General features: G+C 47.8%; 2 protein-coding genes across 2 annotated transcripts in view; both read left to right on the top strand.

Annotated features, from left to right (window-relative positions):
• Positions 1–27,242, top strand: part of LOC130193255 (intermembrane lipid transfer protein VPS13C-like) — a 94,454-nt gene that overhangs the window by 54,853 nt on the left and 12,359 nt on the right. Inside the window, exons 36-42 of the mRNA XM_056413704.1 lie at positions 9,012–9,142; positions 9,251–9,332; positions 21,045–21,158; positions 21,253–21,328; positions 21,420–21,583; positions 21,659–21,704; positions 21,775–21,898. Of these exons, the coding sequence (XP_056269679.1) occupies positions 9,012–9,142; positions 9,251–9,332; positions 21,045–21,158; positions 21,253–21,328; positions 21,420–21,583; positions 21,659–21,704; positions 21,775–21,898 (737 nt within the window). The remainder of the gene's footprint in view (positions 1–9,011; positions 9,143–9,250; positions 9,333–21,044; positions 21,159–21,252; positions 21,329–21,419; positions 21,584–21,658; positions 21,705–21,774; positions 21,899–27,242) is intronic.
• Positions 21,907–25,782, top strand: LOC130193042 (uncharacterized). Its single transcript, XM_056413356.1, has 2 exons — positions 21,907–24,794; positions 25,722–25,782. The coding sequence occupies exon 1, from the start codon at positions 23,662–23,664 to the stop codon at positions 24,601–24,603; it is 942 nt and encodes a 313-aa protein (XP_056269331.1). The 5' UTR covers positions 21,907–23,661; the 3' UTR covers positions 24,604–24,794; positions 25,722–25,782.

The raw sequence follows: 27,242 nt of genomic DNA on the forward strand, positions 1-27,242 counted from the left end.
GTCTCATCTCTTGTTGTCTTGTTGTGTCTCATCTCTTGTTGTCTCATGTCTTGTTGTGTCTCATGTCTTGTTGTGTCTCATCTCTTGTTGTGTCTCATATCTTGTTGTGTCTCATGTCTTGTTGTCTCATGTCTTGTTGTGTCTCATCTCTTGTTGTGTCTCATCTCTTGTTGTCTCATCTCTTGTTGTCTCATGTCTTGTTGTGTCTCATCTCTTGTTGTGTCTCATGTCTTGTTGTGTCTCATCTCTTGTTGTCTCATCTCTTGTTGTGTCTCATGTCTTGTTGTCTCATCTCTTGTTGTGTCTCATGTCTTGTTGTGTCTCATGTCTTGTTGTCTCATCTCTTGTTGTGTCTCGTCTCTTGTTGTGTCTCATCTCTTGTTGTCTCATGTCTTGTTGTGTCTCATCTCTTGTTGTGTCTCATGTCTTGTGTCTCATGTCTTGTTGTGTCTCATGTCTTGTTGTGTCTCATGTCTTGTTGTGTCTCATCTCTTGTTGTCTCATCTCTTGTTGTGTCTCATCTCTTGTTGTGTCTCATGTCTTGTGTCTCATCTCTTGTTGTCTCATGTCTTGTGTCTCATCTCTTGTTGTCTCATGTCTTGTTGTGTCTCATCTCTTGTTGTGTCTCATCTCTTGTTGTCTCATGTCTTGTTGTGTCTCATCTCTTGTTGTCTCATGTCTTGTTGTGTCTCATCTCTTGTTGTGTCTCATCTCTTGTGTCTCATGTCTTGTTGTGTCTCATCTCTTGTTGTGTCTCATCTCTTGTTGTCTCATGTCTTGTTGTGTCTCATCGCTTGTTGTCTCATGTCTTGTTGTGTCTCATCTCTTGTTGTGTCTCATCTCTTGTTGTCTCATCTCTTGTTGTCTCATGTCTTGTTGTGTCTCATCTCTTGTTGTGTCTCATCTCTTGTTGTGTCTCATGTCTTGTTGTGTCTCATGTCTTGTTGTCTCATCTCTTGTTGTCTCATGTCTTGTTGTGTCTCATCTCTTGTTGTCTCATGTCTTGTTGTCTCATCTCTTGTTGTCTCATGTCTTGTTGGCTCATGTCTTGTTGTGTCTCATGTCTTGTGTCTCATGTCTTGTTGTCTCATGTCTTGTTGTGTCTCATCTCTTGTTGTCTCATGTCTTGTTGTCTCATGTCTTGTTGTGTCTCATGTCTTGTTGTCTCATGTCTTGTTGTGTCTCATCTCTTGTTGTCTCATGTCTTGTTGTCTCATGTCTTGTTGTCTCATGTCTTGTTGTGTCTCATGTCTTGTTGTGTCTCATCTCTTGTTGTCTCATCTCTTGTTGTCTCATGTCTTGTTGTGTCTCATGTCTTGTTGTGTCTCATGTCTTGTTGTGTCTCATGTCTTGTTGTGTCTCATCTCTTGTTGTCTCATGTCTTGTTGTCTCATGTCTTGTTGTCTCATCTCTTGTTGTGTCTCATGTCTTGTTGTGTCTCATGTCTTGTTGTGTCTCATCTCTTGTTGTCTCATGTCTTGGTGTCTCATGTCTTGTCTCATGTCTTGTTGTGTCTCATCTCTTGTTGTCTCATGTCTTGTTGTCTCATGTCTTGTTGTGTCTCATGTCTTGTTGTCTCATGTCTTGTTGTGTCTCATCTCTTGTTGTCTCATGTCTTGTTGTCTCATGTCTTGTTGTGTCTCATCTCTTGTTGTCTCATGTCTTGTTGTCTCATGTCTTGTTGTCTCATCTCTTGTTGTCTCATGTCTTGTTGTGTCTCATGTCTTGTTGTGTCTCATCTCTTGTTGTCTCATGTCTTGTTGTCTCATCTCTTGTTGTCTCATGTCTTGTTGTGTCTCATCTCTTGTTGTCTCATGTCTTGTTGTGTCTCATCTCTTGTTGTCTCATGTCTTGTTGTGTCTCATCTCTTGTTGTGTCTCATCTCTTGTTGTCTCATGTCTTGTTGTGTCTCATCTCTTGTTGTCTCATGTCTTGTTGTGTCTCATCTCTTGTTGTCTCATGTCTTGTTGTGTCTCATCTCTTGTTGTGTCTCATCTCTTGTTGTGTCTCATCTCTTGTTGTGTCTCATGTCTTGTTGTGTCTCATCTCTTGTTGTGTCTCATGTCTTGTTGTGTCATGTCTTGTTGTGTCTCATGTATTGTTGTGTCTCATCTCTTGTTGTCTCATCTCTTGTTGTCTCATGTCTTGTTGTGTCTCATGTCTTGTGTCTCATGTCTTGTTGTCTCATCTCTTGTTGTCTCATGTCTTGTTGTGTCTCATCTCTTGTTGGGTCTCATCTCTTGTTGTCTCATCTCTTGTTGTCTCATGTCTTGTTGTGTCTCATCTCTTGTTGTGTCTCATCTCTTGTTGTGTCTCATCTCTTGTTGTGTCATGTATTGTTGTGTCTCATCTCTTGTTGTGTCTCATCTCTTGTTGTCTCATGTCTTGTTGTGTCTCATCTCTTGTTGTCTCATGTCTTGTTGTGTCTCATCTCTTGTTGTGTCTCATGTCTTGTTGTGTCTCATCTCTTGTTGTGTCTCATCTCTTGTTGTCTCATGTCTTGTTGTGTCTCATCTCTTGTTGTGTCTTATCTCTTGTTGTGTCTCATCTCTTGTTGTCTCATGTCTTGTTGTGTCTCATCTCTTGTTGTCTCATCTCTTGTTGTCTCATGTCTTGTTGTGTCTCATCTCTTGTTGTCTCATGTCTTGTTGTGTCTCATCTCTTGTTGTGTCTCATCTCTTGTTGTCTCATGTCTTGTTGTGTCTCATCTCTTGTTGTGTCTCATCTCTTGTTGTCTCATCTCTTGTTGTCTCATCTCTTGTTGTGTCTCATGTATTGTTGTGTCTCATCTCTTGTTGTCTCATGTCTTGTTGTGTCTCATCTCTTGTTGTCTCATGTCTTGTTGTGTCTCATCTCTTGTTGTGTCTCATCTCTTGTTGTCTCATGTCTTGTTGTGTCTCATCTCTTGTTGTGTCTCATCTCTTGTTGTCTCATCTCTTGTTGTCTCATGTCTTGTTGTGTCTCATCTCTTGTTGTCTCATCTCTTGTTGTCTCATGTCTTGTTGTGTCTCATCTCTTGTTGTGTCTCATCTCTTGTTGTGTCTCATCTCTTGTTGTCTCATCTCTTGTTGTGTCTCATCTCTTGTCTCATCTCTTGTTGTCTCATCTCTTGTTGTCTCATGTCTTGTTGTGTCTCATCTCTTGTTGTGTCTCATCTCTTGTTGTGTCTCATCTCTTGTTGTCTCATCTCTTGTTGTGTCTCATCTCTTGTTGTGTCTCATCTCTTGTTGTCTCATGTCTTGTTGTGTCTCATCTCTTGTTGTGTCTCATCTCTTGTTGTCTCATCTCTTGTTGTGTCTCATCTCTTGTCTCATCTCTTGTTGTCTCATCTCTTGTTGTCTCATGTCTTGTTGTGTCTCATCTCTTGTTGTGTCTCATCTCTTGTTGTCTCATGTCTTGTTGTGTCTCATCTCTTGTTCAATTCAATTCAGTTTATTTGTATAGCCCAATTTCACAAATTACAAATTTGTCTCGGAGTGCTTTACAATCTGTACACATAGACATCCCTGCCCCAAAACCTCACATCGGACCAGGAAAAACTCCCAAATAACCCTTCAGGGGAAAAAGGAAGAAACCTGGAGGAGAGCAACAGAGGAGGATCCCTCTCCTAGGATGGACAGATGCAATAGATGTAATGTGTACAGAAGGACAGATTTAGAGTTAAAATACATTCAATGAATATGACAGAGTGTATGAATAGTTCATAGTAGGCATATTCCACGATGGAGACCTCCACGATCCATCAGGCAGATGGCGGTGGGGAGGAGGAGTGGGCGGAGTCTAAACAGGACAGTGGCGTAGTCATGAGCAGGAATTCCACGACCCAGACGATCCATCAGGCAGATAGGATCTATGCCGTCTCATAGGGTCCGATGACCCCATGAGACGTGAAGTCACAAGGACTCCGGGGAGAAAGCAGAGTTAGTAACGTGTGATTGAGAGATGAAAATTCATCCTTAAGGAGAGAAAAAGAGGAGATAGGTACTCAGTGCATCCTAAACGTCCCCGCAGCTATAAGCCTATAGCAGCATATCAAGGGCTGGACCAGGTGAACCTGATTCAGCCCTAACTATAAGCTCTGTCAAAGAGGAAGGTCTTAAGTCTACTTAAACGAGGTGACTGTGTCTGCCTCCCGGACTGAAATTGGAAGCTGGTTCCATAAAAGAGGAGCTTGATAACTAAAGGCTCTGGCCCATTCTACTTTTAAGACTCTAGGAACTACAAGTAGTCCCTCATTTAGTGAGCGAGCTCTAGTGGGCAATATGGTAACAAGCTCCTTAAGATATGATGGAGCATCACCAATCAAGGCTTTGTACGTTAAGAGAAGAATTTTAAAAGTGATTCTTGATTTTACTGGGAGCCAGTGCAGAGCAGCTAGTGCAGGAGTGATGTGATCTTTTCTTAGTTTTAGTGAGAACACGAGCTGCAGCATTCTGGATCAACTGGAGGGACCTAAGAGATTTATTAGAGCAGCCTGCTAATAAGGAGTTGCAGTAATCCAGTCTCAAGTAACGAACGCGTGAACCAATTTTTCTGCATCTTTTGAGACAAGATGTGCCTGATTTTGAAATATTACGTAGATGAAAGAATGCAGTCCTTGAGATTTGCTTTACGGGAGTTAAAGGACAAGTCCCGATCAAAGATAACGCCAAGATTCTTTACAGTGGTGTTGGATGCCAGGGCAATGCCGTCTACAGAAACCACATCACCAGATAATTGATCTCTGAGGTGCTCAGGGCCGATTAAAATTACTTCGGTTTTGTCTGAGTTTAACATCAAGAAGTTGCAGGTCATCCATGTTTTTATGTCATTAAGACATGCTTGAATTTTACCGAGTTGGTTGCTCTCCTCTGTTTTTATCGATAAAATAGTGTTGAGTATCTGCATAACAATGAAAGGTTATGTTTATGGAGTGTTCCTGATAATATTGCCCAAAGGAAGCATATATAAGGTAAATAAAATTGGTCCAAGCACAGAACCTTGTGGAACTCCGTGATTAACGTTGGTGGTTATCGAAGCGTCATCGTTTACAAATACAAACTGAGATCGATCTGATAAATAGGATTTAAACCAAATTAGTGCCGTGCCTGAAATGCCAATCGACTGCTCCAGTCTCTGTAACAGGATGTCATGGTCAATGAGTCCTCTATCAGCACTAAGGTCTAACAAGACCAGTACAGAGAGGAGTCCTCTATCAGCACTAAGGTCTAACTAGACCAGGACATAGAGGAGTCCTCTATCAGCATTAAGGTCTAACTAGACCAGGACAGAGAGGAGTCCTTTATCTGCTGCCATTAAGAGGTCATTTGTAATTTTCACCAGTGCCGTCTCGGTGCTGTGGTGTTTTCTAAATCCTGATTGAAATTTCTCAAATAAACTATTATGATGTAGAAAGTCGCACAACTGATTTGCGACCACTTCCTCAAGGATCTTGGAGAGGAAGGGGAGGTTAGAGATCGGTCTGTAGTTAGCCAATACCTCTGGATCCAGAGTGGGCTTCTTCAGGAGAGGTTTAATAACAGCCACTTTGAAGGAGTGTGGTACGTGGCCTGTTAGCAGAGACACATTGATAATATCTAATGGAGAGCCGCCAATTAAAGGCAACATGTCTTTAAGCAGCCTCGTCGGGATGGGGTCCAAGAGACAGGTAGACGTGTTCGAAGTAGAAACCGTTGAAGATAATTGGTCACGGTTGATGGGAGAAAAGCCCTCCAAATATACACCAGGGCATACAGCGGTTTCCAAGGCCATTCCACTTGAGGACAGATTGGCACTGGTTATGGGCAAGAGAATATTAATCTTGTCCCTAATAGTTAAAATCTTTTCATTAAAGAAGTTCATAAAGTCATTACCACTAAGGTTTATAGGAATGCTCGGCTCCACAGAGCTGTGACTCTCTGTCAGCCTGGCTACAGTGCTGAAGAGAAACCTGGGGTTGTTCTTATTTTTTTCTATTACTGATGAGTAATAGGCTGCTCTGGCATTACGGAGGGCCTTCTTATATGTTTTAAGACTATCTCGCCAAACTAAGCGGGATTCTTGAGATTAGTTGAACGCCATATGCTCAAGCTTCGTGACGCTTGCTTTAGTTTCGGGTCTGAGGGTTATACCAGGGAGCAAACCTCCTCTTCCTCACTGTCTTCTTCTTCAGAGGGGCTATCGAGTCCAGTGTCATTCTCAGAGAACCTATGGCACTGTCAACAAGATGATCAATCTGGGACGGACTAAAGTTAGACCAGGAGTCCTCTGTTATATTGAGACGTGGTATCGAATCAAATACAGAAGGAATCGCTTTAAATTTAGCTACAGCACTATCAGTTAGACATCTAGTGTAGAAACTTTTGACTAACGGAGTACACCGTAGTATAAATTCAAAAGTTATGAGGTTGTGGTCTGACAGAAGAGGATTCTGTGGGAAGACGTTCAAATGCTCAATGTCAACGCCATAAGTAAGAACAAGATCAAGCGTGTGGCCAAAGCTGTGAGTGGGTTTCTGTACTCTGACAGAAGCCAATCGAGTCCAACAAGGAGATGAATGCAGCACTAAGGCAATCATTATCAACATCCACATGGATATTAAAATCTCCAACAATAATAACTTTATCGGTTTTAAGAACCAAACTTGATATAAATTCTGAGAATTCAGATATAAACTCTGAATATGGACCTGGTGGCGGTACAGAATCACAAATCGAATTGGCTGTAGTGTTTTCCAGGTTGGATGTGAAAGACTAAGAACAAGGCTTTCAAATGAGGTGTAGTGTAATTTTGGTTGAGGATTAATTAATAGGCTCGATTCAAAGATGGCTGCTACTCCACCTCCTCGACCGGTGCCTCGAGGAATGTGAGTATTAATATGACTTGGAGGAGTCGATTCATTCAGGCAGACATATTCTTCATGGCTCAGCCAGGTTTCAGTTAGGCAACATAAATCAATGTGATTATCTGATATTAAATCATTCAGTAACACAGCTTTAGATGACAGAGATCGAATATTTAGGAGACCACATTTAATAGACCTATTTTGTTGCACTGCTGAAATAATTGTGTTAACTTGTATAAGGTTATTGTGTACGACTCCTCTTCTGCTTACTTTTAATTTATTTAATTGAAGTGGCCGTGGGACAGACACAGTCTCTACTCTAAAGTCAAGGGTGGGTAACTGCTCGAATGGAAGAGCAGAGAAGGGTGTTAAACTACAACTCTGCTCCCGGTGTTGTGTCTCATCTCTTGTTGTCTCATCTCTTGTTGTGTCTCATGTATTGTTGTGTCTCATCTCTTGTTGTCTCATCTCTTGTTGTCTCATGTCTTGTTGTGTCTCATGTCTTGTTGTGTCTCATCTCTTGTTGTCTCATCTCTTGTTGTGTCTCATGTATTGTTGTGTCATCTCTTGTTGTCTCATCTCTTGTTGTCTCATGTCTTGTTGTGTCTCATGTATTGTTGTGTCTCATCTCTTGTTGTCTCATCTCTTGTTGTCTCATCTCTTGTTGTGTCTCATGTCTTGTTGTGTCTCATCTCTTGTTGTCTCATCTCTTGTTGTGTCTCATGTATTGTTGTGTCATCTCTTGTTGTCTCATCTCTTGTTGTCTCATGTCTTGTTGTGTCTCATCTCTTGTTGTCTCATCTCTTGTTGTGTCTCATCTCTTGTTGTCTCATGTCTTGTTGTGTCTCATCTCTTGTTGTCTCATCTCTTGTTGTCTCATCTCTTGTTGTCTCATGTCTTGTTGTGTCTCATCTCTTGTTGTGTCTCATCTCTTGTTGTCTCATGTCTTGTTGTGTCTCATGTCTTGTTGTGTCTCATCTCTTGTTGTCTCATGTCTTGTTGTGTCTCATCTCTTGTTGTGTCTCATCTCTTGTTGTGTCTCATGTATTGTTGTGTCATCTCTTGTTGTGTCATCTCTTGTTGTCTCATGTCTTGTTGTGTCTCATGTCTTGTTGTGTCTCATGTCTTGTTGTCTCATGTATTGTGTCTCATCTCTTGTTGTCTCATCTCTTGTTGTCTCATGTCTTGTTGTGTCTCATGTCTTGTTGTGTCTCATCTCTTGTTGTGTCTCATCTCTTGTTGTGTCTCATGTCTTGTTGTGTCTCATCTCTTGTTGTGTCTCATCTCTTGTTGTCTCATGTCTTGTTGTGTCTCATGTCTTGTTGTGTCTCATGTCTTGTTGTCTCATGTCTTGTTGTGTCTCATCTCTTGTTGTCTCATGTCTTGTTGTGTCTCATCTCTTGTTGTGTCTCATCTCTTGTTGTGTCTCATGTATTGTTGTGTCATCTCTTGTTGTGTCATCTCTTGTTGTCTCATGTCTTGTTGTCTCATGTATTGTTGTGTCTCATCTCTTGTTGTCTCATCTCTTGTTGTCTCATGTCTTGTTGTGTCTCATCTCTTGTTGTCTCATGTCTTGTTGTGTCTCATCTCTTGTTGTCTCATGTCTTGTTGTGTCTCATCTCTTGTTGTGTCTCATCTCTTGTTGTGTCATGTCTTGTTGTGTCTCATCTCTTGTTGTCTCATCTCTTGTTGTCTCATCTCTTGTTGTCTCATGTCTTGTTGTGTCTCATGTCTTGTTGTGTCTCATCTCTTGTTGTCTCATGTCTTGTTGTGTCTCATCTCTTGTTGTGTCATGTCTTGTTGTGTCTCATCTCTTGTTGTGTCTCATCTCTTGTTGTCTCATCTCTTGTTGTCTCATGTATTGTTGTGTCTCATCTCTTGTTGTGTCTCATCTCTTGTTGTGTCTCATCTCTTGTTGTCTCATCTCTTGTCTCATGTCTTGTTGTGTCTCATCTCTTGTTGTGTCTCATCTCTTGTTGTGTCATGTCTTGTTGTGTCTCATCTCTTGTTGTGTCTCATCTCTTGTTGTGTCATGTCTTGTTGTGTCTCATCTCTTGTTGTGTCTCATCTCTTGTTGTCTCATCTCTTGTTGTCTCATGTCTTGTTGTGTCTCATGTCTTGTTGTGTCTCATCTCTTGTTGTCTCATGTCTTGTTGTGTCTCATCTCTTGTTGTGTCTCGTGTCTCAGCTCCATCTCAGTCTGTCTCTGGGCTCCAGTGGCGATGACTCCTCTCAGGAGACGGCGGCTCTTCAGTCTTTCAACCTGTTGCTGAAAAGTATCGGTGCCACGCTGACGGACGTCGACGACCTCATCTTCAAGTACGACGCCTCCTTTGTGTTGTAGAGAGATGCATTCTGGGCCATGAGGATCAGACATCAGATCACTCTGAGCTCCACAGGAAGTGAACCCTGTGTCTTTGTCCTCAGGCTGGCCTTCTTCGAGGTGAAGTACCAGTTCTACCGCAGAGAGAAGCTGATGTGGGCCGTGGTGCGTCACTACAGCGAGCAGGTAGCCCTCAGACTCTGCGTGTCTACGATGCTTCATGCAACGGACTGGCCTTCAATTCAGAGTCCTCCTTGGTGTCTTCTGTGTCCCCAATAGACCCCATGTGTCCCCAAAGGACCCCATGTGTCCCCAATAGACCCCATGTGTCCCCAAAGGACCCCATGTGTCCCATGTGTCTAATAGACCCCATGTGTCCCAATAGACCCCATGTGTCCCCAAAGGACCCCATGTGTCCCAATAGACCCCATGTGTCCTAATAGACCCCATGTGTCCCCAAAGGACCCCATGTGTCCCCAATAGACCCCATGTGTCCCTAATAGACCCCATGTGTCCCCAAAGGACCCCATGTGTCCCTAATAGACCCCATGTGTCCCCAATAGACCCCATGTGTCCCTAATAGACCCCATGTGTCCCCAATGGACCCCATGTGTCCCAAAGGACCCCATGTGTCCCAATAGACCCCATGTGTCCCAATAGACCCCATGTGTCCCAATAGACCCCATGTGTCCCCAATAGACCCCATGTGTCCCTAAGACCCCATGTGTCCCCAAAGGACCCCATGTGTCCCTAATAGACCCCATGTGTCCCAATAGACCCCATGTGTCCCTAATAGACCCCATGTGTCCCCAATAGACCCCATGTGTCCCAAAGGACCCCATGTGTCTAATAGACCCCATGTGTCCTAATAGACCCCATGTGTCCCAATAGACCCCATGTGTCCAATAGACCCCATGTGTCCCCAATAGACCCCATGTGTCCCCAATAGACCCCATGTGTCCCCAATAGACCCCATGTGTCCCCAATAGACCCCATGTGTCCCCAATAGACCCCATGTGTCCCTAATAGACCCCATGTGTCCCCAAAGGACCCCATGTGTCCCCAATAGACCCCATGTGTCCCCAATAGACCCCATGTGTCCCTAATAGACCCCATGTGTCCCCAAAGGACCCCATGTGTCCCTAATAGACCCCATGTGTCCCCAAAGGACCCCATGTGTCCCTAATAGACCCCATGTGTCCCTAATAGACCCCATGTGTCCCCAAAGGACCCCATGTGTCCCTAATAGACCCCATGTGTCCCCAAAGGACCCCATGTGTCCCTAATAGACCCCATGTGTCCCCAATAGACCCCATGTGTCCCTAATAGACCCCATGTGTCCCTAATAGACCCCATGTGTCCCCAAAGGACCCCATGTGTCCCTAATAGACCCCATGTGTCCCCAAAGGACCCCATGTGTCCCCAATAGACCCCATGTGTCCCTAATAGACCCCATGTGTCCCTAATAGACCCCATGTGTCCCCAAAGGACCCCATGTGTCCCTAATAGACCCCATGTGTCCCCAAAGGACCCATGTGTCCCCAATAGACCCCATGTGTCCCTAATAGACCCCATGTGTCCCCAAAGGACCCCATGTGTCCCTAATAGACCCCATGTGTCCCCAATAGACCCCATGTGTCCCCAAAGGACCCCATGTGTCCCTAATAGACCCCATGTGTCCCCAAAGGACCCCATGTGTCCCCAAAGGACCCCATGTGTCCCTAATAGACCCCATGTGTCCCCAATAGACCCCATGTGTCCCCAAAGGACCCATGTGTCCCCAATAGACCCCATGTGTCCCCAAAGGACCCATGTGTCCCCAATAGACCCCATGTGTCCCCAAAGGACCCCATGTGTCCCCAATAGACCCCATGTGTCCCCAATAGACCCCATGTGTCCCCAAAGGACCCCATGTGTCCCCAAAGGACCCCATGTGTCCCTAATAGACCCCATGTGTCCCCAAAGGACCCCATGTGTCCCCAATAGACCCCATGTGTCCCTAATAGACCCCATGTGTCCCCAAAGGACCCCATGTGTCCCTAATAGACCTCATGTGTCCCCAATAGACCCCATGTGTCCCCAAAGGACCCCATGTGTCCCCAATAGACCCCATGTGTCCCTAATAGACCCCATGTGTCCCCAAAGGACCCCATGTGTCCCCAATAGACCCCATGTGTCCCCAAAGGACCCCATGTGTCCCCAATAGACCCCATGTGTCCCTAATAGACCCCATGTGTCCCCAAAGGACCCCATGTGTCCCCAATAGACCCCATGTGTCCCCAAAGGACCCCATGTGTCCCCAATAGACCCCATGTGTCCCTAATAGACCCCATGTGTCCCCAAAGGACCCCATGTGTCCCTAATAGACCCCATGTGTCCCCAATAGACCCCATGTGTCCCCAAAGGACCCCATGTGTCCCTAATAGACCCCATGTGTCCCCAAAGGACCCCATGTGTCCCTAATAGACCCCATGTGTCCCCAATAGACCCCATGTGTCCCTAATAGACCCCATGTGTCCCTAATAGACCCCATGTGTCCCTAATAGACCCCATGTGTCCCCAAAGGACCCCATGTGTCCCCAATAGACCCCATGTGTCCCTAATAGACCCCATGTGTCCCCAAAGGACCCCATGTGTCCCTAATAGACCCCATGTGTCCCCAAAGGACCCATGTGTCCCCAATAGACCCCATGTGTCCCCAAAGGACCCCATGTGTCCCTAATAGACCCCATGTGTCCCCAATAGACCCCATGTGTCCCCAAAGGACCCCATGTGTCCCTAATAGACCCCATGTGTCCCCAAAGGACCCCATGTGTCCCCAAAGGACCCCATGTGTCCCTAATAGACCCCATGTGTCCCCAAAGGACCCATGTGTCCCCAATAGACCCCATGTGTCCCCAATAGACCCCATGTGTCCCCAAAGGACCCCATGTGTCCCCAATAGACCCCATGTGTCCCCAATAGACCCCATGTGTCCCCAATAGACCCCATGTGTCCCCAAAGGACCCCATGTGTCCCCAAAGGACCCCATGTGTCCCTAATAGACCCCATGTGTCCCCAATAGACCCATGTGTCCCCAAAGGACCCCATGTGTCCCCAATAGACCCCATGTGTCCCCAAAGGACCCCATGTGTCCCTAATAGACCTCATGTGTCCCCAATAGACCCCATGTGTCCCCAAAGGACCCCATGTGTCCCCAATAGACCCCATGTGTCCCCAAAGGACCCCATGTGTCCCCAATAGACCCCATGTGTCCCCAAAGGACCCCATGTGTCCCCAATAGACCCCATGTGTCCCTAATAGACCCCATGTGTCCCCAAAGGACCCCATGTGTCCCTAATAGACCCCATGTGTCCCCAAAGGACCCCATGTGTCCCCAATAGCCCCCATGTGTCCCTAATAGACCCCATGTGTCCCCAAAGGACCCCATGTGTCCCTAATAGACCCCATGTGTCCCCAATAGACCCCATGTGTCCCCAAAGGACCCCATGTGTCCCTAATAGACCCCATGTGTCCCCAATAGTCCCCAAAAGTTAAGGTAAATGGTTGCCTTACACAAGATGCAAGAATCATGTGTACAGCTTTTAACTCCTATTTTATTGACTCGGTGGAGGCCCTGGCCCCTAGGTCCAGCATCGGCTCAGTTGACCTGCCGCCTGTAGCTGGGGGTGAACCTAGCTTCTCCTTCCTAGAGGTCTCTAATGTTACAGTCAATCGCCTCATGGGCTCTCTTAGGAACTCCAGGGCAAAAGATGTGTATGGTATTGACAACATGTTCCTTAAGAAACATAAAGACCCACTCGCGCTCCTGATCACCAGTATAATCAATAACACCATTAGGCAATGTGTGTTCCCTAAAGGATGGAAATCAGCCATAATAACACCTATCTTTAAATCAGGTGATAAAACCGATATTACCAACTATCGGCCCATTAGCATCCTCCCAGCTATCTCTAAAATAGCTGAGAAATCCCTAGCAGAGCAACTAATTAAACACCTTAACAACTCGCCTTACAAGTTACATGTTACGATCTCAGACACTTAGGAAGTAGGACCCAATTGCACGACCCGGGAGACAGAGATAAAGTATTTGTAAGTACTTTATTTTTCGGTTCTGCAGTGAACAAAATGAAAGCGCTCACGTAGTGAGGGATCAAAAACTTTTCAAGAGCACAACATAACCCGACCTGATCATGGCAAAAGACCAGACGAACTGACAAGGAACACTGGGAGACAGGGGAATTTAAGCACATGGTAACAAGACACAGGTGGGACCAATCAGGGCGGGCTGACACTGATGAGCATAGGAGACAGGTGTGATGACAGGTGAAAACAATCAGGAAGCCTGGAATGAGAGAAAGCGAACATAAATGACATGAACCTCTCTAGCATATCTGTCGGTGCACAACAGTACCCCCTCTAGGGCCAACTCCTGATGGCCCAGGCTGATTGTAAAAGTCGTGGATAAGAGTCTTGTCTACGATAAATGAAGCAGCTATCCAGCTTCTAGCCTCAGGACCGTAACCCTTCCAGTCTACCAGGAATTGCTTGCCCTCCCTATTACGGACCTCCAGTAGCTTACGGACCTTGTAAACGTCCCCCCTTCAAAGAACTGGGGCGGTGGAGGGGGTTTGGAGGCGGGTACAAGTGTGCTCTCACACTCCCGCTTGATTTTACTAACGTGAAACGTTGGGTGCACTCTCAAGGTCCTGGGAGTTGCAAGCGCACGACGCCGGGTTGATGACTCTGGACACTGGAAGCGGACCCACAAATCTCGGAGCCAGTTTCTTTGAGGCGACATGGAGTGGTAAGTCTTTGGTAGAGAGCCAAACCTTTTGGCCTGGACTGTAGGAGGGAGCGACCCTGCGATGAACGTCCGCAACAGCCTTCATCCGAGCTGAACTGGAGAAGAGACTGGCGAGCACCAGCCCAAACTCTGCGACAACGTCTGATCATGGCATGTGCCGATGGAACCATCACCTCTTCCTCGTTGTTAGGGAAAAGTGGAGGCTGGAAACCATTGACACAATGGAATGGAGAGAGACCTGTGGCCGCCGTGGGAAGGGTATTGTGGGCAACCTCGACCCATGTGAGGTGGTCACCCAGGTGGTCTGGTTCCGGAGACGAGACAACGAGCGTAGTCTCTAGTTCTTGGTTCAGACGCTCCGACTGTCCATTTGACTGAGGGTGATATCCTGATGACAGGCTGACGGTGGCACCTATGAGTCGACAAAACTCTTTCCAGAAGGCGGAAATGAATTGTGGACCCTGTCGGAAACAATGTCATTAGGGAATCCATGGATCCTGAATACGTGATTCATCATGACCTCTGCGGTGACTTTGGCAGAGGAAGCTTGGTCAATGGGATGAAGTGAGCCATCTTTGAAAATCGATCAACCACTGTTAGAACCGTAGTCTTGCCTCTGGATGAGGGAAATCCTGTCACAAAATCCATCGAAATGTGTGACCAAGGACGATGGGGAATCGGCAGCGGCTGGAGCAAGCCCATCTTAACTTGAGATGAGGTCTTATTACACGCACACACCGGACAAGCCGCTACATACTCGGCCACATTTTTCTTCATGGATGGCCACCAGAAACGTTGTTGAATCCTGAACATTGTTCTTGCTACTCCCGGATGGCACGAAAGCACAGATGAGTGAGCCCAGTGGATGACCTTGGAGTGAAGAGCCTCAGGAACAAACAGCAGATTGTTGGGACACTCGCTAGGCGCTGGATTCATGACATTTGCCTCTTTAACGTCTGACTCCACTTGCCAGGAAAAGGCTCCGATCACCCGGTTAAGTGGAAGGATGGTCTTGGGCTCTACCGCAAGTGGTTCGGGATCGTAAAGACGAGACAAAGCATCGGGTTTTGATTCTGAGACCCGGGACGAAAAGAGAGTGTGAAGTTGAATCTACTAAAGAAAAGTGTCCACCTGGCCTGACGGGAGTTGAGACGCTTAGCCTTTCTTATATATTCTAGATTCTTGTGATCTGTCCAGACTAAAACGGTTGCTCTGCACCTCTAGCCAGTGTCTCCATTCCTCGAGGGCAGCTTTTACAGCTAACAATTCCTTGTTTCCCACGTCATAATTCCGCTCTGCCGTTGTCAACTTCCGCGACAGGTAAGCACATGGATGCATCTTGTTGTCTTCTGCAGAACGTTGAGACAGTACTCCTCCAATTCCCTCATTGGAAGCATCCACCTCGACCATAAACTGGCGCTGGGGATCTGGAATGGTGAGTATGGGAGCTGAGGTGAATCTATCTCTGAGAAGTTTGAAAGCAAGATCCGCCTGGGGGGTCCACTTGAAGGAACCTTAGGAGAAGTCAGAACATGCAGAGGAGCAGCAACAGAACTGAAATTCCTAATAAACTTCCTATAGAAGTTAGCAAATCCTAGGAACTGCTGAACCTTTTCCTGGAGTCTGGTGTGGGCCACTGGGATACTGCACTGACTTTCAGGATCCATTTGGATATGATTAGGTGAGACTATGTATCCTAAGAAAGACACCTCTTCTGTGTGGAACTCGCACTTCTCTGCCTTGACATATAGCTGATTATCCAGTAGCTTCTGCAAAACTTGGCGGACATGGTTAACATGAGATTTAGCGTCTGGGGAGAAAATCAGTATGTCATCCAGATACACAAACACTGAAATATTCAAGAATTCCCGCAAAACCTCATTCACAAAAGCTTGAAAACAGCCGGTGCATTGCACAGTCCAAAAGGCATTACCAAGTACTCATAGTGACCATTCTGAGTGTTGAATCCAGTCTTCCACTCATCCCCTTGTTTTATTCTAACCAAGTGATATGCATTTCTTAAATCCAACTTGGTGAATATCTTGGCCGCTTGAAGCAGTTCAAAAGCAGATGACATGAGTGGCAGAGGATAGCGGTTCTTCACCGTAATGTCATTTAGTGGACTGTAGTCTATGCAAGGTCTCAGAGACCCGTCTTTCTTTCCCACAAAGAATCCGCTCCGGCTGGAGACGATGAAGGACGGATAATCCCTGATTTGAGTGAAGAGGAGATGTATTCATCCATTGCTGTTCTCTCAGGTCTCGAAATCGAGTAAAGTCTCCCTTGGGAATGGGGGCTCGGTAAGAGATCAATGGGACAGTCAAAATCTCGGTGAGGAGGTAGCGACAAGGCTTTAGACTTGTTAAACACTTCTTTTAAATCATGGTAACAGGAAGGTACCTTGTGTAGATCAGGATAGTCAGGGTGATCTATAATGATCCTACTAGAGTCTGTTGGTGCATTTACAGGTTGCGAAAGTTTACACCTGCCCTTACAATCCTCTCCCATTCCTTAACTTTCCTGAAGGCCAGTCTATGTGAGGATTGTGGATCTTCAGCCAAGGAAACCCCAAAATAATCGGGTGCTGAGTCGACTCAAAATATGAAATTGCATGCTCTCGGTATGGTCCTTATTTATAGTAATCCGTATGGGCTCAGTGCAATGGGTAACTGTGAACAACAAGCGGCCGTCTAAGGCACTGGCACTAACAGGATGAGATAGCGGGACAGTTTTATTTTTAGCTGTTTGACTAGGCCCCAGTCTATAAGGCTTTCGTCAGCCCCTGAGTCTATTAACACACCCTGGTCAAAGGTCTGATTGTTAATACAAATGTCTACCTGAGTAACAGGTCGAGGAGGAAGTCTGCGGAAACTTGCTCACCAGCGCCCTCCTTTTGACTGGTGTGCACGATCTTTCCCGGCATGAAGCGAGTTGATGACCCGGCTGGCCGCAGTAGAAACAGCAACCCTCCGTGACGGCGCTGCCTCTCCTCCAGAGAAAGCCTGGTTCTTCCAAGCTGCATGGGTTCCCGGAGTCATTCGGAAGTGTAGTCCTCTGATGGTCCGGTAACATGAGCTGGAAATCCTCCGCTGGCGCGCGACCCTCCGAGGCGAATTCTGGAAGCTGGGAATAACATCTCCGTTGCGTCGACGCCCTCTCTCTTTCCGAAGACGGTTATCGATCCGGATGGCCACAGCGATGAGGGATTCCAGATCCCGGGGTGTCTCCAGTGGAGCCAGCTGGTCCTTTATCGGTTCCGAAAGTCCTGTCATGAAGGCGTCACGAAGAGCCGGAACATTCCATCCGCTGTCCGCTGCTGCTGTACGAAACTCGATGGCATAATCAACCACCTGACGGTTGAGCTGACGATTTGAAACAGTCTTCTGCTGGCCTCCGTAGCAGGCGATGACTGGTCAAACATGCGCCTCATAGTCTCTATGAAATCGGCCAATGAGTAACATAGTTCGGTGTCTCTAGACCATTCTGCAGTAGCCCAGGCTGCAGCTCTTCCCGTTAAATGAGACACAATAAACGCCACTTTACCATGCTCAGATAAAAAAGCTGCTGGGTTGTGTTGAAAATGCAGATCACACTGTACCAGAAAGGCTCTGCAATTCGAAGAGTCTCCGGAAAATCTCTCCGGAAGAGCCAGCCGTAACGGGGAGGAAACAGCCTGACCTGGGTCGTCAGCTGGAGTATTGACAGGCAAATTCTCAGCTGTGGATGACGTCACCGGAGGAGCAGTCTGTTGACTGAAAAAATTATTCATTTGGGCAACCAGTTGTTGCATCTGTGTAGATAATTCTTCCTGAACCCCGGCCTGGCGTCCTCTCAGCTCTTGTATTTCCCGGCTGACTTTGTCCAGTTTTTCCTCGTGATGAAAAATCGTCACGCCCTGTACCGACAGAGCGGCGTGAAGCGTTCTTGGGTCGGCTGGGTCCATAATGTGGTCAGTTCTGTTCTGTTACGATCTCAGACACTTAGGAAGTAGGACCCAATTGCACGACCGGAGACAGAGATAAAGTATTTGTAAGTACTTTATTTTTCGGTTCTGCAGTGAACAAATGAAAGCGCTCACGTGGTGAGGGATCAAAACTTTTCAAGAGCACAACATAACCCGACCTGATCATGGCAAAGACCAGACGAACTGACAAGGAACACTGGGAGACAGGGGAATTTAAGCACATGGTAACAAGACACAGGTGGGACCAATCAGGGGCGGGGCTGACACTGATGAGCATAGGAGACAGGTGTGATGACAGGTGAAAACAATCAGGAAGCCTGGAATGAGAGAAAGCGAACATAAATGACATGAACCTCTCTAGCATATCTGTCGGTGCACAACATTACATCCCATGCAGTTTGGTTTCCGAGCCAAGCACTCCACTGACACAGCCAACTGCTTTCTCCTTGAGAATATAAAGCTTACAATGGATAAAGGGGGAGTAGTTGGAGCAGTATTTCTTGACCTCTGGAAGGTTTTTGACAGTCAATCACAATATCCTTATTAGGAAAATGTCAGATTTCAACCTCTCAGCTGAATCGCAAGCATTAATGAAGTCCTACCTGGAGGGAAGAACCCAGTGTGTTAGAGTAGGTGAGGCTGTATCGCCTATGCTGGGATATGAAGTGGGTGTCCCTCAGGGTTCGATTTTGGGACCATTATTATTCAGCCTGTATATAAATGACCTCCCCAGTGTCTGTAAGGGATGTAGTATCCAAATGTACGCTGATGACACAGTGATCTATGTCCATGCAAAAAGCAAAGTTCAGGCTGCACGTCAACTCACTGATACCATGGTCCATGTTTCTAAATGGTTCTCAGATTCCTGTCTACAACTAAATGTGAAAAAGACAGTCTGCATGTTTTTCACAAAGACGGCATGTAACTCACCTGAGCCAGATGTCTATGTCTCTGGTGAGCGGCTCCAGATAGTGCCTGAATATAAATACCTAGGTATCTACCTCGACTCAAACCTTTCTTTTAAGTAGCAGGTAAAAAACGTGGCAAAGGTTGTCAGATTTCATTTAATCAATTTCAAATACATAAGAAATAACTTAAACATAGATACTGCAAAACTGTACTTTAACGCAATCATCATTCCATATCTGACCTACTGCTTAACCAGCTGGGCTCAAGCCAGCAGCACCACTCTGAAACCAATTCAAATCCTGCATCAGCAAGCTCTAAAAATACTGGATCAGAAGCCCAGGAGTTATCACCACTGTGCCATTTTAACTAAATACAGTCTCCTGAACTGGGATAACCTCATCAAACTTGCCAATATGTGTCTCGTTTTTAAGGTTTTTAATGATATGGCTCCTCCCCCACTTGGTGAATTTATTAAACAAAAAACACAGAGTAGCAGACAAACTAGATCTGTGGAGAGAGGCGACTGCGTCATCCCATTTAGGAGGAGTTCTGTTAGTCAGTCTGCCTTTTCAGTGAAAGCAGGACAGCTCTGGAATGCCCTGCCTCTGAATATACGCACCAGCAGAACTTTTTACTCTTTTAAACACGGCCTGAAGAACTGGCTTTTTACCAGTCAGATGTGTGAGCATGAACTGTGACTCCCTCCTCAGTGATTATTGTTTTTATGTCTGTTTTTATTTTATTTATTTTTATTTTATTTTTTGTATTCGATGTTTTAATGATTTTATGAAGAGGCCAGTATTTTATCGTAACCTGTATGTTTACTGCTTTTCTATTATGTTACTGTGTTAACCTCTTACTCCTTTAGTGAAGGCTGTAACATCTGGCCACAGGGACCAAAGCTGAAATTTAGCCTTAGCTAACGTTAACACATTTACCCATGGGTTGATTAATGTGTCCGGTCCCTGTACAAATAAATAAATAAATGAAATGAAATGTAAATGAAATGAAATAGACCCCATGTGTCCCCAAAGGACCCCATGTGTCCCCAATAGACCCCATGTGTCCCTAATAGACCCCATGTGTCCCTAATAGACCCCATGTGTCCCCAATAGACCCCATGTGTCCCCAAAGGACCCCATGTGTCCCTAATAGACCCCATGTGTCCCCAAAGGACCCCATGTGTCCCCAATAGACCCCATGTGTCCCCAATAGACCCCATGTGTCCCTAATAGACCCCATGTGTCCCTAATAGACCCCATGTGTCCCCAATAGACCCCATGTGTCCCCAAAGGACCCCATGTGTCCCCAATAGACTCCATGTGTCCCCAAAGGACCCCATGTGTCCCCAATAGACCCCATGTGTCCCTAATAGACCCCATGTGTCCCCAAAGGACCCCATGTGTCCCCAATAGACCCCATGTGTCCCCAAAGGACCCCATGTGTCCCCAAAGGACCCCATGTGTCCCCAATAAACCCCATGTGTCCCTAATAGACCCCATGTGTCCCCAAAGGACCCCATGTGTCCCTAATAGACCCCATGTGTCCCCAAAGGACCCCATGTGTCCCCAATAGACCCCATGTGTCCCTAATAGACCCCATGTGTCCCCAATAGACCCCATGTGTCCCCAAAGGACCCCATGTGTCCCCAATAGACTCCATGTGTCCCCAAAGGACCCCATGTGTCCCCAAAGGACCCCATGTGTCCCCAATAGACCCCATGTGTCCCTAATAGACCCCATGTGTCCCCAAAGGACCCCATGTGTCCCTAATAGACCCCATGTGTCCCCAATAGACCCCATGTGTCCCTAATAGACCCCATGTGTCCCCAATAGACCCCATGTGTCCCTAATAGACCCCATGTGTCCCCAAAGGACCCCATGTGTCCCCAATAGACCCCATGTGTCCCCAAAGGACCCCATGTGTCCCCAATAAACCCCATGTGTCCCTAATAGACCCCATGTGTCCCCAATAGACCCCATGTGTCCCCAAAGGACCCCATGTGTCCCTAATAGACCCCATGTGTCCCCAAAGGACCCCATGTGTCCCCAATAGACCCCATGTGTCCCCAAGTGTCCCTAATAGACCCCATGTGTCCCCAATAGACCCCATGTGTCCCCATGTCTGGCTTGTCTTCTGCAGTGGACTCGAAGTCTGCTAATCTAACGGATGAGAAGAACTGCGACCTCACACCGTGGTGTTGTTTCTTTGGCTGCAGTTCCTCAAGCAGATGTATGTTCTGGTTCTGGGTCTGGACGTCCTCGGGAACCCTTTCGGACTGATCCGAGGTCTGTCTGAGGGAGTGGAGGCCTTCTTCTACGAACCGTTCCAGGTAACGCAACTCACAAATCCACCTGGAGCCAAGCCGACCCGTGAAGACCTGCAGTCCTTCGAGGTGTGACTTGTGGTGGCCGTGTGTTCCTCAGGGAGCCGTTCAGGGTCCCGAGGAGTTCGCAGAGGGTTTTGTGATCGGAGTCCGCAGCCTGCTGGGTCACACAGTCGGTAAGGGACCGAGGCCTTCTGGTCCGGGTCTGCAGACGACCTTACGAGGAGCCGCTGAGCTCGTCTTAATTCTTTGGACTTGGGCCTCCAGGGGGCGCTGCAGGAATGGTTTCCAGGATCACGGGTTCGGTGGGAAAGGGTCTGGCAGCCATCACCATGGACAAAGAGTACCAACAGAAGCGCCGGGAGGAGATGAACCGCCCCCCCAGAGACTTCGGCCAGAGTCTGGCTAAAGGAGGGAAAGGACTGCTGAAGGTCTGCAGAGGCCTGAGAGACCAGGTCACATGTTATCAGCCGGTCTGAGGTCAGTAACACGCTGTGTGTCCACAGGGGGTCTTGGGCGGAGTCACAGGCATCGTCACCAAGCCGGTGGAGGGTGAGTCCTGAGGCGCACGAGGGCAGCGTGAGGACAGCGGAGACACCAGCTGCTGACTTTGTGTCCGCAGGAGCGAAGAAGGAGGGAGCGCTGGGCTTCTTCAAGGGCATCGGGAAAGGCTTGGTGGGCGTGGTCGCCCGGCCGACGGGCGGCATCGTGGACATGGCTAGCAGCACCTTCCAGGGCATCCAGAGGTACTGCGGCCTCCTCGGCCAATCAGAGTCCATGTTGTGCTTCTTGTTTCCGCCCGGTGGCCGTTGTCCTCGTGGTGTTTGTGTGAGTATCGTCACCGCGGACACGCCGAAGCTCCGTCCGCTCACCGCGAGGCGTTCAGGGCCGGTGGGGGAGGAGAGCTTCGGCGTGCGGCCGTCGTGTGTTTTGCATGCTCGTTGTCGTGTCCGTCACCGTGCTCACGCCGGCCCGATTCACACCGCGCCGAGCCCCGCCCCCTCCGTAAGCCCCCCCCACCTTCTGCTTGCTGCGGCATCGTGTGTCGGGAGGCCACGCCCCCGAGGAGAGTCACCTGAATTAAATGCTACAGTTGACAGTTTATTCCAGTTCACCAGAACAGTGACGTGAGATTACCCATAACCCCCTGCTCTGCGGCAGGGAGGATTCCAGCGTCTCCTGGTGTCTCTTCAGGGATTGGCTGCCTGATGATCACATGGTTCGGCCTGAGTTAGGAAACAAGATGGCAGCCATTACGTTTACAGAGGCTGTGTCTACCGGACACTTTACGAAGGACGCTGCTCTCCAGAGCCCTGACCTCTTGGTGCCTCCTGGCTGTGAGTCTCACATGGAACGCTCACGTTCACCACTTGGCGGAGTGACGGACGCAAATCTGCTTGCGATACCCGCGAAACTTAAAGTGACAATGAAAGCACTTCTTGCCCTCTTGTTGTCCCTTGTTTACCTTTCTCCACCCCATGGGGAAACTGACGGTCTGTAGCTCCGTGGTCGACCGCTTGTGCTGCCGTAGCATCTCGTCCGCCATGGTTTTAGAAATAAAATGAAAAGCTGGCAAAAGGGCTCCTCCTCCTCCGCTCCGTAGCCAAGATGGCGCCCATCGTTTACATGTTCTGCCCGTCTGCAGGCGCCATGCGGGGACTCAGTGCTCTGGTGCTGCTGGGGTCAGACAAGCTCCAAGGGCTCAGGCTCCGGGAGGAGACTCACACACTGTGAACACCACAGAAATACATAGAACTAAATACTACAACATACACGAGTACATTTAATACATACATCCAAGTACTTGCAACTACAAGTACATGTCTGAAAATGCATGTACTTACAAGTAATACCAGTCAATACATGCACGTTTAACTTCTATATATATAATATACTCATTAGTGTGTAAATAAGAGTCAATACTACTTTGCAAGTATATGAAATGTGTTAAGATTTGTAAATACTAGTATTAGCAGGTTTTAGTTATACAGATTTATATGGATCCATGAGTGTAAAGTTGTATAATAATAATAATAACCTTCAAGTTTATATAGCGCTTCTCTAAATCGCCCCAATCAGCGCCTACGGCCCCTCCCCCAACACTCATTCACATCCATACGAGCCGGGGTAAGGCTGAGAGGAGAACACGAGGAGAACACGAGGAGAACACGAGGAGACCACGAGGAGACCACGAGGAGAACACGAGGAGAACACGAGGAGACCAGGAGGAGAACACGAGGAGAACACGAGGAGAACACGAGGAGAACACGAGGAGACCACGAGGAGACCACGAGGACAACACGAGGAGAACACGAGGAGACCACGAGGAGAACACGAGGAGAACACGAGGAGACCATGAGGAGAACATGAGGAGAACACGAGGAGAACAGGAGGAGAACACGAGGAGAACACGAGGAGAACACGAAGAGAACACGAGGAGAACAGGAGGAGACCAAGAGGAGACCACGAGGAGAACACGAGGACAACACGAGGAGACCATGAGGAGAACATGAGGAGAACACGAGGAGAACAGGAGGAGAACACGAGGAGAACACGAGGAGAACACGAGGAGACCACGAGGAGAACAAGAGGAGAACACGAGGAGAACACAAGACCACGAGGAGACCATGAGGAGACCATGAGGAGAACAGGAGGAGAACAGGAGGAGACCACGAGGAGAACAGGAGGAGAACACGAAGAGAACACGAAGAGAACACGAGGAGAACACGAGGAGAACACGAGGAGAACACGAGGAGACCACGAGGAGAACAGGAGGAGACCACGAGGAGACCACGAGGAGAACACGAGGAGACCACGAGGAGAACACGAGACCACGAGGAGAACAGGAGGAGAACACGAGGAGACCACGAGGAGAACACGAGGAGACCACGAGGAGACCAAGAGGAGAACACGAGGAGACCACGAGGAGAACACGAGGAGACCAAGAGGAGAACACGAGGAGACCACGAGGAGACAACACGAGGAGACAACGAGGAGAACACGAGGAGACAACGAGGAGACCACGAGGAGAACACGAGGAGAACAGGAGGAGACCACGAGGAGAACACGAGGAGAACAGGAGGAGACCACGAGGAGACCACGAGGAGAACACGAGGACAACACGAGGAGAACAGGAGACCACGAGGAGAACACGAGGAGAACACGAGGAGACCACGAGGAGAACAGGAGAACACGAGGAGACCACGAGGAGAACACGAGGAGAACACGAGAACACGAGGAGACCACGAGGAGAACACGAGGAGACCACGAGGAGACCACGAGGAGAACACGAGGAGACCACGAGGAGAACACGAGGAGAACACGAAGAGAACAGGAGGAGAACACGAAGAGAACAGGAGGAGAACACGAAGAGAACAGGAGGAGACCACGAGGAGAACACGAGGAGACCAGGAGGAGAACAGCTCCACACAGAGGACCTGGAGGAGCGTGATTGGCCCAGGCCTCCTGGCTGTGAGCCAATCACCACTGAGCACCTCCTTGATGTTTCATAGTACTTGTTGCGTGTGAAGAGTAAGCAGTAAATACTGGCTGTCATTCTGCAGCAGCTAGCAGCGATGATGTCATGTCAACAGGTTCATATCTAACGCCCTCATGATCACCTGCTGGCTCATTCTGCAGCAGGTAGCAGCGATGATGTCATGTCAACAGGTTCATATCTAACGCCCTCATGATCACCTGCTGCTGTCATTCTGCAGCAGCGTAGCAGCGATGATGTCATGTCAACACGTTCATATCTAACGCCCTCATGATCACCTGCTGCTGTCATTCTGCAGCAGCGTAGCAGCGATGATGTCATGTCAACACGTTCATATCTAACGCCCTCATGATCACCTGCTGCTGTCATTCTGCAGCAGCGTAGCAGCGATGATGTCATGTCAACACGTTCATATCTAACGCCCTCATGATCACCTGCTGCTGTCATTCTGCAGCAGGTAGCAGCGATGATGTCATGTCAACACGTTCATATCTAACGCCCTCATGATCACCTGCTGCTGTCATTCTGCAGCAGCGTAGCAGCGATGATGTCATGTCAACACGTTCATATCTAACGCCCTCATGATCACCTGCTGCTGTCATTCTGCAGCAGCGTAGCAGCGATGATGTCATGTCAACACGTTCATATCTAACGCCCTCATGATCACCTGCTGCTGTCATTCTGCAGCAGGTAGCAGCGATGATGTCATGTCAACAGGTTCATATCTAACGCCCTCATGATCACCTGCTGCTGTCATTCTGCAGCAGGTAGCAGCGATGATGTCATGTCAACACGTTCATATCTAACGCCCTCATGATCACCTGCTGCTGTCATTCTGCAGCAGCGTAACAGCGATGATGTCATGTCAACACGTTCATATCTAACGCCCTCATGATCACCTGCTGCTGTCATTCTGCAGCAGGTAGCAGCGATGATGTCATGTCAACAGGTTCATATCTAACGCCCTCATGATCACCTGCTGTCATTCTGCAGCAGGTAGCAGCGATGATGTCATGTCAACACGTTCATATCTAACGCCCTCATGATCACCTGCTGCTGTCATTCTGCAGCAGCGTAGCAGCGATGATGTCATGTCAACAGGTTCATATCTAACGCCCTCATGATCACCTGCTGCTGTCATTCTGCAGCAGGTAACAGCGATGATGTCATGTCAACACGTTCATATCTAACGCCCTCATGATCACCTGCTGCTGTCATTCTGCAGCAGGTAGCAGCGATGATGTCATGTCAACACGTTCATATCTAACGCCCTCATGATCACCTGCTGCTGTCATTCTGCAGCAGGTAGCAGCGATGATGTCATGTCAACACGTTCATATCTAACGCCCTCATGATCACCTGCTGCTGTCATTCTGCAGCAGGTAGCAGCGATGATGTCATGTCAACACGTTCATATCTAACGCCCTCATGATCACCTGCTGCTGTCATTCTGCAGCAGGTAGCAGCGATGATGTCATGTCAACAGGTTCATATCTAACGCCCTCATGATCACCTGCTGCTGTCATTCTGCAGCAGGTAGCAGCGATGATGTCATGTCAACAGGTTCATATCTACCGCCTCATGATCACCTGCTGCTGTCATTCTGCAGCAGGTAGCAGCGATGATGTCATGTCAACACGTTCATATCTAACGCCTCATGATCACCTGCTGCTGTCATTCTGCAGCAGGTAGCAGCGATGATGTCATGTCAACACGTTCATATCTAACGCCCTCATGATCACCTGCTGGCTGTCATTCTGCAGCAGCGTAACAGCGATGATGTCATGTCAACAGGTTCATATCTAACGCCCTCATGATCACCTGCTGCTGTCATTCTGCAGCAGCGTAGCAGCGATGATGTCATGTCAACACGTTCATATCTAACGCCCTCATGATCACCTGCTGGCTCATTCTGCAGCAGCGTAGCAGCGATGATGTCATGTCAACACGTTCATATCTAACGCCCTCATGATCACCTGCTGCTGTCATTCTGCAGCAGGTAGCAGCGATGATGTCATGTCAACACGTTCATATCTAACGCCCTCATGATGACCTGCTGGCTGTCATTCTGCAGCAGCGTAGCAGCGATGATGTCATGTCAACAGGTTCATATCTAACGCCCTCATGATCACCTGCTGCTGTCATTCTGCAGCAGCGTAGCAGCGATGATGTCATGTCAACAGGTTCATATCTAACGCCCTCATGATCACCTGCTGCTGTCATTCTGCAGCAGGTAGCAGCGATGATGTCATGTCAACAGGTTCATATCTAACGCCCTCATGATCACCTGCTGCTGTCATTCTGCAGCAGCGTAGCAGCGATGATGTCATGTCAACACGTTCATATCTAACGCCCTCATGATGACCTGCTGCTGTCATTCTGCAGCAGCGTAGCAGCGATGATGTCATGTCAACAGGTTCATATCTAACGCCCTCATGATCACCTGCTGCTGTCATTCTGCAGCAGCGTAGCAGCGATGATGTCATGTCAACAGGTTCATATCTAACGCCCTCATGATCACCTGCTGCTGTCATTCTGCAGCAGCGTAGCAGCGATGATGTCATGTCAACACGTTCATATCTAACGCCCTCATG

This window comes from Pseudoliparis swirei, chromosome 4 (assembly GCF_029220125.1).
Source record: "Pseudoliparis swirei isolate HS2019 ecotype Mariana Trench chromosome 4, NWPU_hadal_v1, whole genome shotgun sequence".
Classification (NCBI taxonomy): domain Eukaryota; kingdom Metazoa; phylum Chordata; class Actinopteri; order Perciformes; family Liparidae; genus Pseudoliparis; species Pseudoliparis swirei.